This window comes from Musca vetustissima, unplaced genomic scaffold (genome assembly GCF_032173495.1).
Source record: "Musca vetustissima isolate MV318-11 ecotype Yass unplaced genomic scaffold, APGP_CSIRO_Mvet_v1 utg2404, whole genome shotgun sequence".
Lineage (NCBI taxonomy): Eukaryota > Metazoa > Arthropoda > Insecta > Diptera > Muscidae > Musca > Musca vetustissima.
The window spans coordinates 1-18,442 of record NW_026886937.1 but is presented as its reverse complement, the minus strand read 5'-3'; the positions used below and the strand labels follow the sequence as shown (position 1 = coordinate 18,442).

The window sequence follows — 18,442 nt, the reverse complement described above, 5'->3', positions numbered from 1 at the left end:
TGAGGTAATTTACTTCTCAGTTAAGGACCCTTGGGTCATCTACTCTACTCAAATTCATTTTCAGAACTTCAATCTGGAAACCCTGAAATTTGATGGACCCTGAATAAATATTTTTAAACAACCCTTAATTTTTTTAAAATTTAATTGTCCATTTTCTCGATAATTTTCGCCATGTGCGAAAAGCAATTAATTTTGCAGGTGCAAATTAGGTAACATCGGTAATGCAACAACAACAACAAACCAATTATCCAAATAATTTGAATATGAATTCTTAAATAATCGAAATTATCCTGAAAATAAATATGCGTACGAATGCCAAGCAGGCATTTGAGTTGTATTTTAAATTCCCAACTGAAGTGACCTAAAAATGTCCATGGCGGATAGACAAAATTTGGAATATTTAAGTGTGCAGTATGGGGCCTTTATGGCCTTAGGTTTGGATATTGGTGTAACAACGGGACGACGCCGGGGATTACTGAAGTCCGTTTGGAAATTCGCCTTCAATATGTTGTGTACATTTTATATGCAATATGGATTCGGAAATTTCGTCATAAATAGCATTACGGATATTGATGCGATCACAGCCTCGTTGTCCATGTTTAATCAGGGTATCTTGTTGACCTTTAAAGTTTCGCTTATTATCCTAAAGGGTGAAGAGATGTTGAAATTAATATGGGATATGAATATTCTAAGCCGGGGTGGTGAGTATGACGGAATGAAGGGAGGGAGGCGGAGGATATTTTATTTCCAAAAATTTTGTGGTTGTTTTCTGTTTTCTTCCAGCCAATGCCATGGAATATGAAAAATGGCTATCGGAAAATCGGAATGGTAGATTAATTGCCTTGGGCTATTTCTATGCCTGTTGGGCTGCCGTGACCTGTGTTGCTGTTATACCCTGGATTTTTCTACTCTATGAATATTTTCAGGGGATGGGTGTTAATCTAAGATTGCCATTTCAGGTGGAGTAAGTTGGGAATTTTTTTAAATCCCACCCTGGGACCATCCCAGGTTGGGATTTTTTAGAAATATTTTTTTTTTTGGTGCATGGTAAGGATTTTTTAAAAATATTTTTTTAGGTCCACCCTAAGGTGGGGGGTTTAAAAAAATCAGTTCGATTTTTTTTTAATTTTTTCCCTCTCCCCTTTTCAGATTCCCCTTCGATCATGGTGGTGGTTTGCTCATGTCCATACTAAATTACATGTGTACCCTACTGCTGGTCCATGCCTGGCTAAATATGTCCGTCGGCATTGATACCCTATTCGGTTGGTATATTTTTGCCATATCGGGACATTTTCGTATATTGCGAAATAAAATCAAAGAGGCTGCTGCCAAAATCGATATCCACGATAATCATAGGGATTTTGTGCGAGACGTTGCCGCCTTCGTTAGCTATCACAATCGTACATTGAAATTTGTTGAAGATTTAAATCGCCTCTATGGTGAAATTCTTTGGGGTGAAATATCGATGAGCTGTCTGCAGATATGTTTTCTACTCTATTCGCTGGCGAATGATGAGAACTTCGCCAATATACCATTTCATTTTGTTGCCTCGGCGGCCATAACAATGCAGCTGATGATCTATTGTTTTGGGGGGGAGAAATTGAAAAATGAGGTGAGGAGGGAGGATCAAAAATCGAAGTTCTGAAAATTAATTTTGAGTTTAATTTCTGTTTAATTCGATTCCGCAGAACGACATGCTTTGCGATGACATCTATATGGCAATGCCCTGGGAGAAAATGTATCCATCGGAAAAGAAGCTGATGCTGCTACCACTGTTAAGGACCCAAAAGGAGACTTCGTTGACGGGCTTGTATTTTATTATCAATCGAAATTTGTTGGTTTTTGTGGGTCCATTTATCAGCACCTTAAAATAAGTATCTAAAATTTTATTTTGATTCTCTTGCAGATTTTCAAGACAGCCTTTTCTTTTATAACGCTACTTGGAGCCATCAAGGAAATATAAGGATATTCTTAACCTGCAGCCTTCAATTTTGAATTCACCACCTTAGGGCACCTTTGTAGATGTAGAGGTTTAAATAATAGAATGCACCATAGATCACAGGATACAAATGTGTTTTATTTCAGAAATATTTTTTAAAAAATCCGCACCTAAGGAAGGACCTTTAAAAAATGTCTTGTAAACATACTTACTTGCTTAGCTGGCTTGTGACAGAACTTTCGTTCCATAAGCCGAGCATAGAGAAGATTTTCAGGCGCGTCGGTCGTTTGCGCAGTTTTTCCAATTTGAAAGACCATATTCGGCAATGTTGGTTTTTCCATCTTATTCGTGGCCTTTCCCTTCTGCATGAACCATCAGCTGGTTCGCTTTTATATGCCTTCTGGGCTGGGGCATCTTCATCCATTCTCACAACATGACCTGCCAACGTATTCGCTGCAGCTCAATACGTCTAACAATGTCGATGTGCGAGAATAGCTGGTACAACTCATGGTTCTTTCGATGGCGATGTTCACCGTCCACGCAGATCGGCCCATAGATATGTCAGAGGTTTTTTCTCTCAAACACACCAAGAGCTGCCTCATCTGCTTGCGTAAGTACCCATGCTTCAGATCCATATAACAGCAGGGATAGTATTAGCGTCTTGTACAGTGTGAGTTTGGTCTGGCGGGAGGTGGCCATGCATTTGAGTTGTTTGCTCAGACCATAGTAGCATCGGTTGGCCATCACTATTCTTCTCCGAATTTCAAAACTGATGTCATTCGTTTTATTTATGGCGGTACCAAGGTATATGAAATCTTTAACTACCTCGATGTTGTAGTTCCACAGTTGGTCCGAGTCTACTGGACGTCTTGCGCGATGATACCATCAACATGGTCTTCTCGCCGTTTACTGCCAGACCCACTTTAGCAGACTCCTTCTCAATTTGTTAAAAGGTGGCTGTTACCGCTCTCAATGTTCGACCCATTATATCGATGTCATCGGCGTAGGCGAGTAACATGTATTGTTTGGTGTACAGAGTGTCATTTCTGTTCACTTTTGCCTCTCCTATGACCTTTTCCAGCAGGATGTTAAAAAGATCACAAGACAAACTGTCGCCTTGTCTGATTCCTCGTTCGGTATTAAAGGGCTTCGAGAGGTCCTTTCCGACTTTAACTGCTGATCTTGTGCCTGTTAAAGTTAAACTGCATAGCCGTATTAATTTTGCAGGAATGCCGAACGTAGACATGGCTTTAAGCACCTCTGAACGGATAAGGCTGTCGAATGCGGCTTTATAGTCGACAAATAGGTGGAATGTATCGATGTGTTTTTCGTGGGTATTTTCCAGGATTTGGCGCAGAGTGAAAATATGATCAATGGTGGATTTGCCAGGTCTGAAGCCGCATTGGTATGGTCCAATGATGTCATTGACCATTGGATTCAATCGTTCACACAACACACTGGATAGCACTTTATATGCGATGGGAAGGAGACTTATTCCTCTATAGTTGGCACATATCGTCATGTCTCCTTTTTTGTGCACGGGTGGCGTAGAGGATGATAGATACCAAGCAACGGCTCTGATTGGCTTTAACATGGCGAAGTCCAGGCCTATCTTGGTCCCTCTTTCATCTCAATTGTGGACACTGACCTCCCCGCGGTGCCACATGGGGAGATATTTTCATCACCCGATGAAATAGTGAGCTAATATGTGCCGCGAGTTCACCCATAAGAACTATAAAAAAATGGGTTGAGGCGTCGGGTTAGTTACCCACTCTCGGAAAACCCAACCACCTGCGAAAAAGCATAGAAAAAGAAAACCAAAATTCCCTAATGTTGACGACACCCGCAAACGTATAAAGGACCACGATCTGCGAATTTGCACTTGGAATGTGGGCACGTTGTACAGAACAGGCGCAGTGTTCGCTTTGGCGGATGTACTCAAGTAGTACAAAGCTGATATTAATGCCTTACAGGAAATGCGGTGGAAAGGGACTGGCGTAAGTAAATCAGATGATTACACACTGTATTATAGCTGCCATGAAACGAGACATGAATTTGGCTGCGGATTTATGATTAACAGGAGAATAAAAGACCTCGTCTCCAGATTCACTCCAGTAGATGAATATTGCTGAATTGCTATAATCCGTATAAAAGCGAAGTTCTTCTACATCAGTCTCATTTGTGCCCATGCTCCGATCGAAGATAAAGATGAACAGACCAAAGACATATTTTACGAGCGTCTAGAAACAGCGTATGACCGTTGCCCTGGCCATGACATTAAAATTCTGCTAGGAGATTTTAATGCAAAAATCGAAAGGGAAAATATATTTGACCCCACCGTCGGAAAATTCAGCCTTCATGAAGAAACATCCGACAACGGCATGAAGTTGATTAACTTCGCGGCAGCAAAAAGCATGGTAGTTAGCAGCACCAGATTCAAGCATCTCGATATACACAAGGCCACCTGGATCTCTCCTGATCAAGCAACGAGAAATCAAATTGATCATGTTGTGATAGACGGAAGGCATTCATCTAGTGTTTTAGACGTCCGATTGAACCGAGATGCGAATATCGATTCAGACCATTACCTTGTGGCAGCCGAGGTACGTACCCGTCTTAATGTAGCAAGCAAAGGTGCGATCTAACATAACATGGAAACTCGACGTCGAAAATCTGCAAACAACAGGTAGCCGAGGCCTACTCCACTCAACTTACCCACTTGCTTGAAGAAAGCACTTCTTGTTCCGATAATAGCATAGAAGCACAATGGCAAAGAATTGCCCACTCCCTACAAACTGCAGCAAAATCAACACTTGGGTACCAAAGACCACCATCAAGAAATCCGTGGTACGATCAGGAGTGTCGTAATGCTACTGACGTGGAAAACGCAGCATATAGGACAACCCTGCAGACAGTAGCAACACGTAACGTGGTGGAGAATTATCGGGAGAAAAGGGGAGAGGAGAAACGTGTTTTCAGAAAAAAGAAGAAAGAACAGGAAAAAACGTGAGCGTGAGCAAATCGAGACGTACAGGAGTCAGAATGAAGTCCGGAAATTTTACCAACGGGTAAAACACCAAACCGAAGGCTTTGGTGCAGGCACATCCTCCTGTAGAGATGAAGAAGGAAACAGGCACATCCACCTGTAGAGATGAAGAAGGAAACCTGGTGACAGATACAGACAGCTTGCTGAGGATGCTGAAGAGGATACCCCAGAACCAATAATAGATGACGGTATAGAATGTTTACCACCTAGCCAAGATGAAGTCGGAATAGCAATCAATCGACTGAAGAATAATTAAGCAGCAGGTGCCGATGGATTACAAGCCGAACTATTCAAGACTGGTGGTCAGATGCTGGTAAGGAGCATGCACCAGCTGATTAGTACAATTTGACTTGAAGAATGCATGCCCAATGATTGGACAAGACGATATGTACCAACTATAGAGGAATAAGTCTCCTTCCCATCGCATATCCAGCGTACTGTGTGAACGACTGAAGCCAATGGTCACTGACATCATTGTACCATACCAATGCGGCTTCAGACCTGACAAATCCACTATTGACCAGATTTTCGCTCTGCGCCAAATCCTGGAAAACCCCCACGAAAAACACATGGACACATTCCACCTATTCGTCGACTATAAAGCCACATTCGACAGCCCTATCCGTTCAGAGGTGTATAAAGCCACGTCTGCGTTTGGCATTCTTGAAAAACTAATTCGACTATGCAGGATAGCTTTAACAGGCATAAGATCAGCATTAAAAGTCGGAAAGGACCTTTCGGATACCTTTAATACCGAACGAGGATTCAGACAAGGTGATAGTTTGTCGTGTGACCTTTTTAACATCCTGCTGGAAAAGGTCATACGAGAGGCAAAAGTGAACAGAAAAATGCACTCTGTATACCAAACAACACCAGTTACTCGCCTAAGCCGATCACATCGACATAATGGGTCGAACATTGAGAGCGGTAACAGCCACCTTTGAACAAATTGAAAAGGAGCCTGACAAAGTGGGTTTGGCAGTAAACGGCGAGAAGACCAAGCTGATGGTATCAACGCGCAAGACGTCCAGTAGACTCGGACCAACGGTGGAACTTGAGAACTACAGCTTCGAGGTAGTCAAAGATTTTATATACCTTGGTACCGCCATAAATAAAACGAATGACATCAGTTTTGAAATTCGGAGAAGGATTGTGATGGCCAACAGATGCTACTATGGTCTAAGTAAGCAGTTTAGAAACAAGGCCACCTCCCGCCAGACCAAACTCACACTTTACAAGACACTGATACTACCCGTGCTATTATATGGATCAGAAGCATGGGTACTTACGCAAGCAGATGAGGCAGCTCTTGGGGTGTTTGAGAGAAAGATGTTGGAACTGGCAATGGAAAAAGTATGGGATATGCAGATGCAGATGGGGTGGATGTGCTACGGATCGGAAATCTTACTACGGATTTGTGTTTTATCTTGGTAGATCCGTAATATCGTGGGAATCAAAGAAACAAACAACGACAGCGTTGGGCAGTACTGAAGCGGAATACATATCGGACATAACAGAACAAAACATATATTTTTTTCCCAAATCAGTCCCCATTGAAAAATATGTCTCCCAAAATAAGTCATATTTGTTCCCCCTAACCTCAAAAAAAAAATATATCCGTACCATCAACATTTGAAATTATTTTTCTTTCCAAATGGAGGAGTAAGTATTCGCAGGTTTTTTCCGAACGTCCTTCACAAAAACCATCCTCTTTAGAAATCCAAAATTGGGACAGCGTCTTTACGCCTGTGGGCGGATTCATCAAAATGGCCTTTTCAATATCCTATCCCCCTTGGTATTGCTTCCATTGGTGTTTAGGGAACCGTTAGTGGTAAGAATATATCTACGAACATCTTGTGAGACCCATAAACAACATAGTGTATCCTCGGTTAGGTACATCGAACCATCTATATTATGCTGTTATCAATTCTCTGGTATGCTGTCGATATAATTCCGCCAGGTGTCACAGCCGTAATGCCGCTTATTTTGTATCCACTGTTTGGTGTAATGGTAGGAATATCGATATTTTGTATCTTGGGATTTCAATTTCATAAATGTCTCTCCTCCTCCGCAGTCTTCCACAGAGGTCTGCATGTCCTATACCCAGGATAGTCAAATGGTTTTTGTACTCTCCTGCTTCCTGGCCATTGCAATGGTCACAAATAAATTGGATCGTTGTATTGCCCTAAGGTTGTTGAAAATTTTTGGGGTGAATCCGGCGAGGTATGAACTTCTCAAATATAATTTCGCACGGACTAAAAGTGTCCCTTTTTAGGATTCTAACCCTGTTGATGATTCTTACATTTATTTTGTCCGCCCTGATACCGAATGCTTGTGCCTGCTCGCTAATGATACCAATTGGTCGAGCTTCATTAGCAATCTTCGATGAACTGGGAGTGTGTAAGGTAGTGGAGGACAGCAATGTGGAGGAAATGGATGAAGGGTAAGTATGTCGAAAATCTCTGGGAGATTTCGTTAGGTGAATGAGGCCCTATAACACCAGCTGAAGGTGGTTTCGTTTATTAGCTAGGTGGAGGTGGTTTATTGCAATATGAAGGTGGTTCCTGGTCCAACTTCAGAGACCACCTTCAACTAAGCTAAAAGAGAGACCATCTTCAGTTGGCCTAAAATAGAGACCATCTTCAGCTGGCCTATGAATAGGACCACCTTCAGCTGGCCTATAAATAGGACCACCTTCAGCTGGCCTATGAATAGGACCACCTTCAGCTGGCCTATGAATAGGACCACCTTCAGCTGGCCTATGAATAGGACCACCTTCAGCTGACCTATGAATAGGACCACCTTCAGCTGGCCTATGAATAGGACCACCTTCAGCTGGCCTATGAATAGGACCACCTTCAGCTGGCCTATGAATAGGACCACCTTCAGCTGGCCTATGAATAGGACCACCTTCAGCTGGCCTATGAATAGGACCACCTTCAGCTGGCCTATAAATAGGACCACCTTCAGCTGGCCTATGAATAGGACCACCTTCAGCTGGCCTATGAATAGGACCACCTTCAGCTGGCCTATGAATAGGACCACCTTCAGCTGGCCTATGAATAGGACCACCTTCAGCTGGCCTATGAATAGGACCACCTTCAGCTGGCCTGTGAATAGGACCACCTTTAGCTGGCCTATGAATAGGACCACCTTTAGCTGGCCTATGAATAGGACCACCTTTAGCTGGCCTATGAATAGGACCACCTTCAGCTGGCCTATGAACAGGACCACCTTCAGCTGGCCTATGAACAGGACCACCTTCAGCTGGCCTATAAATAGTACCACCTTCAGCTGGCCTATGAATAGGACCACCTTCAGCTGGCCTATGAATAGGACCACCTTCAGTTGGCCTATGAATAGGACCACCTTCAGCTGGCCTATGAATAGGACCACCTTCAGCTGGCCTATGAATAGGACCACCTTCAGCTGGCCTATGAATAGGACCACCTTCAGCTGGCCTATGAATAGGACCACCTTCAGCTGGCCTATGAATAGGACCACCATCAGCTGGCCTATGAATAGGACCACCTTCAGCTGGCTTATGAATAGGACCACCTTTAGCTGAATAGGACCAGCTTTAGCTGGCCTATGAATAGGACCACCTTTAGCTGGCATATGAACAAGACCAGCTTCAGCTGGCGTCTGACCAGGACCACCTCCAGCTGTACAAGACCACATTCAGCTGGCCTATGAATAGGACCACATTCAGGTGGCCTATGAATAGAACCACCTTTAGCTGGCCTATGAATAGAACCACCTTTAGCTGGCCTATGAATGGGACCACCTTTAGCTGGCCTATGAATAGGACCACCTTTAGCTGGCCTAAGAATACGATCACCTCAAGCTGGCCTATGAATAGGACCACCTTCAGCTTGTCTTGAACAAGACCACCTTCAGCTGATCTATCAGCAAGACCACCTTCAGCTGGCCTATGAACAGAAACACCTTCAGCTGGTCTTGAACAAAACCTCCCTCAGCTGGCCTATGAACAGAACCACCTTCAGCTCGCCTATGAACAGGACCACCTTCAGCTGGCCTATGTACAGGACCACCTTCAGCTGATCAAGAGACGCCAACCTACTGCCCTCCAAATCGATCTCCTTGACCTCCTCTATTATAATTAATTTCCAAGACACCCATCCATCCTCATTCTTTTCCTCACAGCGCTCCCACCTATCCCTCCAAGGTCGGAAATGCATTTTATATTGGAATTGGCTTTGCCGCCAATATTGGTGGCATGTTGACTCCATGGTCTTCGGAATCGGGATATGAATATCTGGAAAAATATAAAGAAAGGTAATTTGAATAGAAATCAAACCACAAAAAAATCGGAATTTGAGGTTACCTTTTTTCTTTTTAGTCAAATATTAACATCGGTAGCAGTATCGGCTGTGATTTCTATATTCCTGCTAATATTCACGATCCTCTATCTGCAAGTAATATTTCTGAAATTATGGCATTCGAAACGTGAAAAACGTATTACCTTTAACGATGTTAGCCATTTGCCAGATTTGGAGGTTATGATTCAAATGGAAAAGGACGATGGAATAGCTGGTAATGTAATGACGGGATTCCTGATGCTGATCTATATTTGTGTATTGATTGCGATCAATGTTCTGGAACAATTGCAGTATATGGAGAATCGAGTGTGAGTTGGCCTTATTTTAGTTTCTAGGGGAGGATCCTCAAGAGGTCCTCGGTAAACAGAAAAGCGGGTTTTTTAGATTGAAAAAAAATCTACAGAGGTTCTATATTCAACAGGTTTTTTGGGAGGAAATTTTAAAGGCCCATAAAGAGCACTTCCATAGACCAGCTGAAGGTGGTCCTGTTCATAGGCCAGCTGAAGGTGATCCTATTCATAGGCCAGCTGAAGGTGGTCCTATTCATAGGCCAGCTGAAGGTGGTCCTATTCATAGGCCAGCTGAAGGTGGTCCTATTCATAGGCCAGCTGAAGGTGGTCCTATTCATAGGCCAGCTGAAGGTGGTCCTATTCATAGGCCAGCTGAAGGTGGTCCTATTCATAGCCAGCTGAAGGTGGTCCTATTCATAGGCCAGCTGAAGGTGGTCCTATTCATAGGCCAGCTGAAGGTGGTCCTATTCATAGGCCAGCTGAAGGTGGTCCTATTCATAGGCCAGCTGAAGGTGGTCCTATTCATAGGCCAGCTGAAGGTGGTCCTATTCATAGGCCAGCTGAAGGTGGTCCTATTCATAGGCCAGCTGAAGGTGGTCCTATTCATAGGCCAGCTGAAGGTGGTCCTATTCATAGGCCAGCTGAAGGTGGTCCTATTCATAGGCCAGTTGAAGGTGGTCCTATACATAAGCCAGCTGAAGGTGGTCCTATTCATAGGCCAGCTGAAGGTGGTCCTATTCATAGGCCAGCTGAAGGTGGTCCTATTCATAGGCCAGCTGAAGGTGGTCCTATTCATAGGCCAGCTGAAGGTGGTCCTATTCATAGGCCAGCTGAAGATGTCCTCCCCTATAGATGAAGGTGGTTTTTGGTTTACAATTTCGTTCCCGTTCGGCTGATCTATAAAGACCCACCTTTTCTCCCGGAAAAATAAACCTAACCTCATTTTTCTTCTCCACAGTCTCATAAAATATTCCACAATTGTAATGCTGATATGCCTATTGGCCTTTATCTGCCCTAACTCCTGTTCGCATTTAAATTATTTCCTTTGCCGTGGTAAGAAAAACTTTATTTCCGAATATTTGTAATCCGATTTTCCATTTTCGCCATTACAGAACCCAAGCAGTATAAAATGTCACCCAGCATATTACCCTGGTCGGTAATACCGAAATTAATGCCCTGGAATTATTTCTTGGTATATGGTAGCAGCTTGGCATATGGCATGGGTCTTGAGAAATCTGGTTTGCAGCGATATTTAATGGATCATTTGGTGGCTACAAATAATAATATTACCTTACATCTAATGGGCCTAATGGCTGTAACGATTCTTCTGAGTACGCTTGGGGCAAATCATTTGGTGGCAAGGGTCATGATGGTGCAAGTGATGCTCAGGCAGGTGAGTAGAAGAAGGTGGCGACGGGGGTAACTTGCCGGAGTGCAAAGGAATAAATTGAAAATGTTGCATCCCGACAGGATCTCAAATACCAGAATACTAGTTCCATCACGTTCCTATTTGCCGCTGAGGTTTTCCTATTTTTCCAAATTTTCCTTACAGCCCAATACCGAAAATATCTATTTGGCCTTGGCAGTGAGTTTGGCATCCAATTTAGCCTTCGTGCTGCCGATTAGCAGTGTTTCAAATTGTTTTGCTGCCGGTTGGGGTAATTTGAGATCCAAAGATATGGTAAATATTTGGGTATAATTTTTAATATTTATTAAAAAAAAATCCGAATGAATATAAATTGCAGATCCTTGCTGGGCTGGGTCCGACATTATTCGGCTATTTAATGGCTTTTGGTGTTATAGAATTACTGGAATATTTTCAAGCAAATTGAAAAAAAATAATCGAATAAATTGAAAGGAATATATGTGGGTCCTCCGAATTTTTAATATATTTAATTTGCGGAACCCAAGAAGGGAAAGGAGTGCATTAAACCAAAAAATTCAGCAAATTCAAATCGTAACGTTGCTGTTTTTCATTTTTGTTAAATTAAATTTGTTTTCTCTGAATCACCCTGTTACAAACATATTATTTATCGATAACAGTTTTAGTGGGCAAACTATTCGATTAATGATGAAAAGGCAAGACACAGTCGCTTTTTTTAAATGTAAAGGCGTAATTTGGATAAAAAAATAATTTTGGACTTCTACACCAGGCGTGGATTTATTAAAAAATATTTTTTTGGTTCCTCTTTTTAATTTTCTGGCATCTCTATTTCTGTTCATGAGTTTTTCGATAACATAACAAATCGATTAGTGCCACAATTGCTTTGCACTGGCAACCCTCTCCTTTTTTCGTTTGTTGTCAAAAAGAAAAAGAGAGAGCAAGAATTTTGAGCTCAGTCAACGCCGTACCAACCTCAGAGGGAGGGTTATTTGCTGTCGCTAGAAAGTATTTTTCTTTTTTTCAATTTTCAATTCGGCAAACGATAAATTGACAAAAAATAATACATTTTATAAATAAAAATGCTTATATAAATTATTACAAATACGAGCTAATACAAAAAGTAAATGGAAAAATATTGAGAATTATTTTTAATAAGAAAAAAAGTGTTTCAAAATTAAATTGCCAAAATAAGGCTGTTGTGTGTGTGAACAAATTGCAAAAAAATCAATATTTTATTTTTTTTGGCAGCCCAGTGTTTCAAAATTTTGCCGTGTGAAAAGCAAAAACTTCCGCATTTTAAATAAAAATAAATTGTGAAGGAAAAAAACCAAACAACAATAACGAAAAAATTCAGTTTGTCTTTGCTTGCCTTCGTTTGTGCGTGCTTTATTTTGTGTGAAACAGCTAGCAAGCAGGCATTTGGCAAGCTTGTTATATCCAATATCTTTGAAAGCGTGGTTTTATATTTGTCGGGATCGGGATCGGTGTTGAGAGTTTCTCTCCCTTGAGAGAGTAATTAGAGTTGCGCTATTTTTAATTTTGTAACAAGCGTACTTTTTGTTCACAACAGGTACGAATTGACATAAACGTACCAAAACAAAAATTAGATTTTTTTATTATTCGTGAATACATTTACGCTTAAATTATAACATATATTAACGCATATAACAGGTATAAATATTGACCAATATTTCTCGGTAATTATGATTTATTATCATTTGAAGTAGAATTTTAGGTACCTTTTCTTACTTTTTTGTTCCTGTGTTAATGTTTTCCAACACAATTCACAATTTACCACTGAGAGGGAGAGAAACTCTCAACACCGATCCCGATCCCGACAAATATAAAACCACGCAAAGCAGAAAAAGAATCTCATGACGTGTTTGTCTCCTCTGCCTCTTCTTTCTCGTCCTGTCTGACTGCCTGCTTGCTCCGGTTGCCCACTAATCCCGGTCTTACGTTTGTGCCCTTTGTGCGTGGGCGTATTTTATTATTTTTCTGTGTGTTTAGTTGTGCGTGTTTGTACATGCCCACCACATGTCGCCGCTATAGTTTTTCAAATATGTTTTTCTTGTGATTTTTCTATGACTACTGGCTACTAAGGCGCGTGTTTTTTTGTGTTGTTTTTGTTAATTTTGCACACACACTTTTTTCGTCTCCCCCTCCTCCTTCCTCTATGGTAGTCGGCGGCATGTATCTTATTATCATGTTTTATTTATTTTTATTATCATTCATATCACAATGACATTTTAATGCCGCGCCACTACAAGTTATGTCAAAGCCGTAACAACAACAATAAAACCTTGATTTTTTGGTGTTGTTTTATTTAATTCACATACAAAAATCCCCCTTCATTTTTTTGAAACTAATTCTCGTTCTTTTTAATTAAATTCAATTAAAGTTTAAACTAAAACAACAACAACAAAACTAAACCATCAACATATCCAACCAAGCACAGACAGGCAGACAAACAATAACAACAACAAACAAACATAAACCCCTAACATTTTAATTCTTTTCCTCCTGTTTCACACACAACAGGGCAGAGCGGCGCAGCATTTAACACAAATACATTTGCAAAAGAAAGCAAGACAAGAGACACAACAACAACACCAATTGATTTTGTTTTGTTGTTGGTATCCCTTGTGCTTGTGATTTGCCTGCCTTGGATTGGTTGCATGGCTTGCCTTGTTATGCCGCTAATCATTGGGTTTTATTAAGCCGCTCTCTCTCTCTATCACACACGTTGTCTCCCTGATAATCAATCAATTCTCATCATTTATTTGTAGCTGTTGCGACTGCCTGTCATATTTTCTTTTTGGGTGAAAAGTTGTGATCTCACTCTCTCCCTCTGCCTATCTCTCCGTGAGTGTCGTGTGTGTTGTTATTATTGTGCCGGCATCATGACTCTGTTACAACAGCTGTTGAATTATAAATACCTAAGTAAAGAACATCTCAATGGATTTGATAATTATAAGGTACGTTTTTGATGAAAAATCGTGATTAAAATTGTAAAATATTATTTAAAATTAATTTAATATTTATCTTAATTTATTATTTAATAGTAATATTAAAGAAATACCGCAAAATTCTGTGTAAATTAGTCGAGGAAATGCTTTGTAGAATATAAATTATGTGTGTTAAGAGGAATGAAAGAAAATACATTATACAAATACAAATAAAACTAGGATTCAGCCTGACTATTTTGCAAAAACAAAATGCAAATGGTATCCCAAATAAACCGCCAACACTACTAAAATTTTTTATTAATAAAATAGCAAGAAAAGGGACAAAGTCGGACGGAAGCCGACTAATGATACCCTACGCCACTTTGGATATATATAAGAGATGCCCCTAAGATTCTCATTGTAACTTAGAAAAACGAAAACCGACTATATGATACCCTACGCCACTTTGGGTATATACAAGAGGTGATCCTAAGTTTCTCATTGTAGCCTACATAAAATATACATAACCATTTAAACCAAGCCAAAACAAAAAATGTTACGCTCTCCGAATGATATTGGTTATTTGAGAAACATAATAGCCTACCCATCGGACAGAGGTTGATCTTTGCTGTGAAGCCTTTGATAGGAAAAATTATGAATTTTTATATCGACATCAATCAAGCCTTACAAATGTGACATGGTAATCTATGCACAATTTCATCTCACTCGGGCAATCTTTGATCTTTGATTTATATGAAATCGTTGGAAATTATATATGGTAGATATATTTCAATTATAATAGATTTCTATAAAACTAAATATATCTCATTCTAGGCTCAATTTAGTACGCGGTGTAAAATTTCGATTGAATCGGAGCAATTTAAATATTAACAGATTCGGACAAAATTTAATATACCCCTTTTTTGTAGGTTCAATTCGGTATGCTGTGCAAAATTTCGTCGCAATCGGTCGAACGTTCATTAGTTGCTGCACCATTTACATGAAATCGGAATAAAATGTATATGGTAGCTATGTTTCAATATGAACCGATTTCAACGAAATTGAACACACATTATTCTAGTCTTAGTCGATACACATGTGCAAAATGGCATCTGAATCGGACAAATTTTGTGGCATTAATGTCCAACTTACATGAAATCGGATAAAAAAGTATATGGGTGCCATATTCAAATCTAAACAAAATTTGACTCACCCCATTCTAGTCCTAATTCAGAAGGATGAGTAAAATTTCATCGCAATCGGGCAAATTTCGAGGCTTTGGTGCAGAATTTACATAAAATCAGTGGGAATTATATATGGAAGCTATATCAAAATTTGAGCCGATTTGAGCAAAACTTGACACACCTCAGTCTACTCCAAATTCAGTTCGCTATGCAAAATTTCATCGAAATCGGACAAACATTAAAATATTTGATGGCCAATTTACATAAAATCGGACGAAAATATACATGGGAGCTATATCGAAATCTGAACTGATTTCAACAGATCTTAACACACGCTATCGCAATCGGAAGAACATTGTCTAATTGGTGCTGATCCGATTTGAACAAAACTTAACACACATCATTCTAGTCCTAATTCAGTACGCTATGCAAAATTTCGTCAGAATCGGACGAACATTAACTATTTCGTGCCCAATTTACATAAAATCTGATCAATATATACATGGGAGCTGTATTTATATCTGAACCGATTTCAATAAAACTTAACACACCATATTTTAGTTCTAAATCAATAGGCTGTGCAAAATTTCATCGCAATCGGATGAGGATTGACTATTTGGTGCACAATTTACATGAATTCGGACGATAATATACATGTGAGCTATATCTAAATCTGAACCGATTTCAATAAAACTTAACATACATCACTCCAGACCTATGTCAGAATGCTGTGCAAAATTTCGATGCAATTGGAAAAACTCTAAAGCCTTTGGTGCTCAATTTACCTGAAATCGGACCTGAATATACACAGGAGCTATATCTAAATCTGAACCGATTCGAACCAAACTTAATACACCTCTTCTTAGTCTTCATTTAGAACGATGTATATTAAAATCTTAACCGATTTGAACAAGATAGACTTCGTGGTCGGAATATTAAAGAGTCTGTAGCCTCTAAACAAATCGGGTGGTCGCCTGAGAGTGCTGATGACTACGAGGTTGTCTTGTCTAGAGCATGGGGCTTTCCTCTTATAGAATATGACCACTTAAATTTCGTCATCAATTATACCCCTTGCGAACCATTTATATTTCCTCTTGCTCTTCTTCGAAAATAAGTAACCCCCTTTTGTTTTCTTACTCGAAAAGCCATATGTGTACAATGTACACACAAGGTATAGAAAAGAAGACCATGTACTTTCCAAGAAAGCCAACACAATTAATTATGAAACCGGTATAATTTCTTTCGATTTCTTTTTTATTTCGTTTATTTTATGTTTTTTTACTTCTTAGCCCGTCCAAAATAAACAATTCGTGGCTTGGCAATCAAAGTCGTTTTTTTTTGTGCGTTGAGTGTTTAAGAACAATTATAAAAAATTACCACAAAATTTGGGTCAAACAATTGTTGTGTGGTTTACCTGAATTTCGCACGTGTTTTGTTTGTCAGTCAGTTCAATGAACTCGTCGTCACCTTAGATTAGACGACAACAATGGTGGGAGGATTTTTTTTCTTGCCTCCTATATAAGGCGTGGATTTTTTATTAATTTATTTTTTATTTTTTATGGTCCTATATAAGGCGTGGATTTTTTAAATTATTTTTTTATGGTCCTATATAAGGCGTGGATTTTTTAAATTATTTTTTTATGGTCCTATATAAGGCGTGGATTTTTTAAATAATTTTTTTATGGTCCTATATAAGGCGTGGATTTTTTAAATAATTTTTTTATGGTCCTATATAAGGCGTGGATTTTTTAAATAATTTTTTTATGGTCCTATATAAGGCGTGGATTTTTTTTAATAATTTTTTTATGTTATGTGTTTTTTTATGTTTTTTAAATAATTTTTTTATGGTCCTATATAAGGCGTGGATTTTTTAAATAATTTTTTTATGGTCCTATATAAGGCGTGGATTTTTTAAATAATTTTTTTATGGTCCTATATAAGGCGTGGATTTTTTTTAATAATTTTTTTATGGTCCTATATAAGGCGTGGATTTTTTTTAATAATTTTTTTATGGTCCTATATAAGGCGTGGATTTTTTTAATAATTTTTTTATGGTCCTATATAAGGCGTGGATTTTTTTAATAATTTTTTTATGGTCCTATATAAGGCGTGGATTTTTTTTAATAATTTTTTTATGGTCCTATATAAGGCGTGGATTTTTTAAATAATTTTTTTATGGTCCTATATAAGGCGTGGATTTTTTAAATAATTTTTTATGGTCCTATATAAGGCGTGGATTTTTTAAATAATTTTTTTATGGTCCTATATAAGGCGTGGATTTTTTAAATAATTTTTTTATGGTCCTATATAAGGCGTTTTTTTTTTATATATATAAGGCGTATTTTTTTTTTTTTTATGGTCCTATATAAGGCGTGGATTTTTTAAATAATTTTTTTATGGTCCTATATAAATTTTTTAAATTTTTTTTTATGGTCCTATATAAGGCGTGATATAAGGCGTGGATTTTTTAAATAATAATTTTTTTATGGTCCTATATAAGGCGTGGATTTTTTAAATAATTTTTTTATGGTCCTATATAAGGCGTGGATTTTTTAAATAATTTTTTTATGGTCCTATATAAGGCGTGGATTTTTTAAATAATTTTTTTATGGTCCTATATAAGGCGTGGATTTTATAAATAATTTTTTTATGGTCCTATATAAGGCGTGGATTTTATAAATAATTTTTTTATGGTCCTATATAAGGCGTGGATTTTATAAATAATTTTTTTATGGTCCTATATAAGGCGTGGATTTTATAAATATTTTTTTTATGGTCCTATATAAGGCGTGGATTTTATAAATAATTTTTTTATGGTCCTATATAAGGCGTGGATTTTATAAATAATTTTTTATGGTCCTATATAAGGCGTGGATTTTATAAATAATTTTTTATGGTCCTATATAAGGCGTGGATTTTTTAAATAATTTTTTTATGGTCCTATATAAGGCGTGGATTTTTTAAATAATTTTTTTATGGTCCTATATAAGGCGTGGATTTTTTAAATAATTTTTTTAAGCTCCTATATAAGGCGTGGATTTTTTAAATAATTTTTTTATGGTCCTATATAAGGCGTGGATTTTTTAAATAATTTTTTTATGGTCCTATATAAGGCGTGGATTTTTTAAATAATTTTTTTATGGTCCTATATAAGGCGTGGATTTTTTAAATAATTTTTTTATGGTCCTATATAAGGCGTGGATTTTTTAAATAATTTTTTTATGGTCCTATATAAGGCGTGGATTTTTTAAATAATTTTTTTTATGGTCCTATATAAGGCGTGGATTTTTTAAATAATTTTTTTATGG

General features: G+C 38.6%; 2 protein-coding genes across 2 annotated transcripts; both read left to right on the top strand.

The window, feature by feature from the left end:
* Positions 1-367: 367 nt before the first annotated feature.
* LOC133334424 (odorant receptor 45a-like) lies at positions 368-1,963 on the top strand. Its single transcript, XM_061542720.1, has 5 exons — positions 368-701; positions 784-964; positions 1,150-1,612; positions 1,689-1,844; positions 1,907-1,963. Exons 1-5 carry the CDS (start codon positions 368-370, stop codon positions 1,961-1,963), a joined length of 1,191 nt encoding a protein of 396 aa, XP_061398704.1.
* Positions 1,964-6,959: 4,996 nt separating this feature from the next.
* LOC133334423 (protein I'm not dead yet-like) lies at positions 6,960-11,299 on the top strand (the record flags this gene model as incomplete). The annotated part of the gene is made up of 8 exons (XM_061542719.1): positions 6,960-6,995; positions 7,060-7,208; positions 7,261-7,428; positions 9,153-9,284; positions 9,349-9,636; positions 10,577-10,671; positions 10,731-11,011; positions 11,171-11,299. Coding segments are annotated over exons 1-8 (1,278 nt in total), but the record flags the coding sequence as incomplete, so codon positions are not given.
* Between the last annotated feature and the right edge of the window lie 7,143 nt (positions 11,300-18,442).

Bases quoted from the DNA above. Each gene is read 5' to 3' on its own strand.
- LOC133334424 (XM_061542720.1), top strand. From the start codon at position 368: ATGTCCATGGCGGATAGACAAAATTTGGAATATTTAAGTGTGCAGTAT. The intron at 702-783 runs GTGAGTATGACG...GTTTTCTTCCAG, and splicing joins GAATATTCTAAGCCGGGGTG to CCAATGCCATGGAATATGAA. The intron at 1,845-1,906 runs GTGGGTCCATTT...ATTCTCTTGCAG, and splicing joins ATCGAAATTTGTTGGTTTTT to ATTTTCAAGACAGCCTTTTC.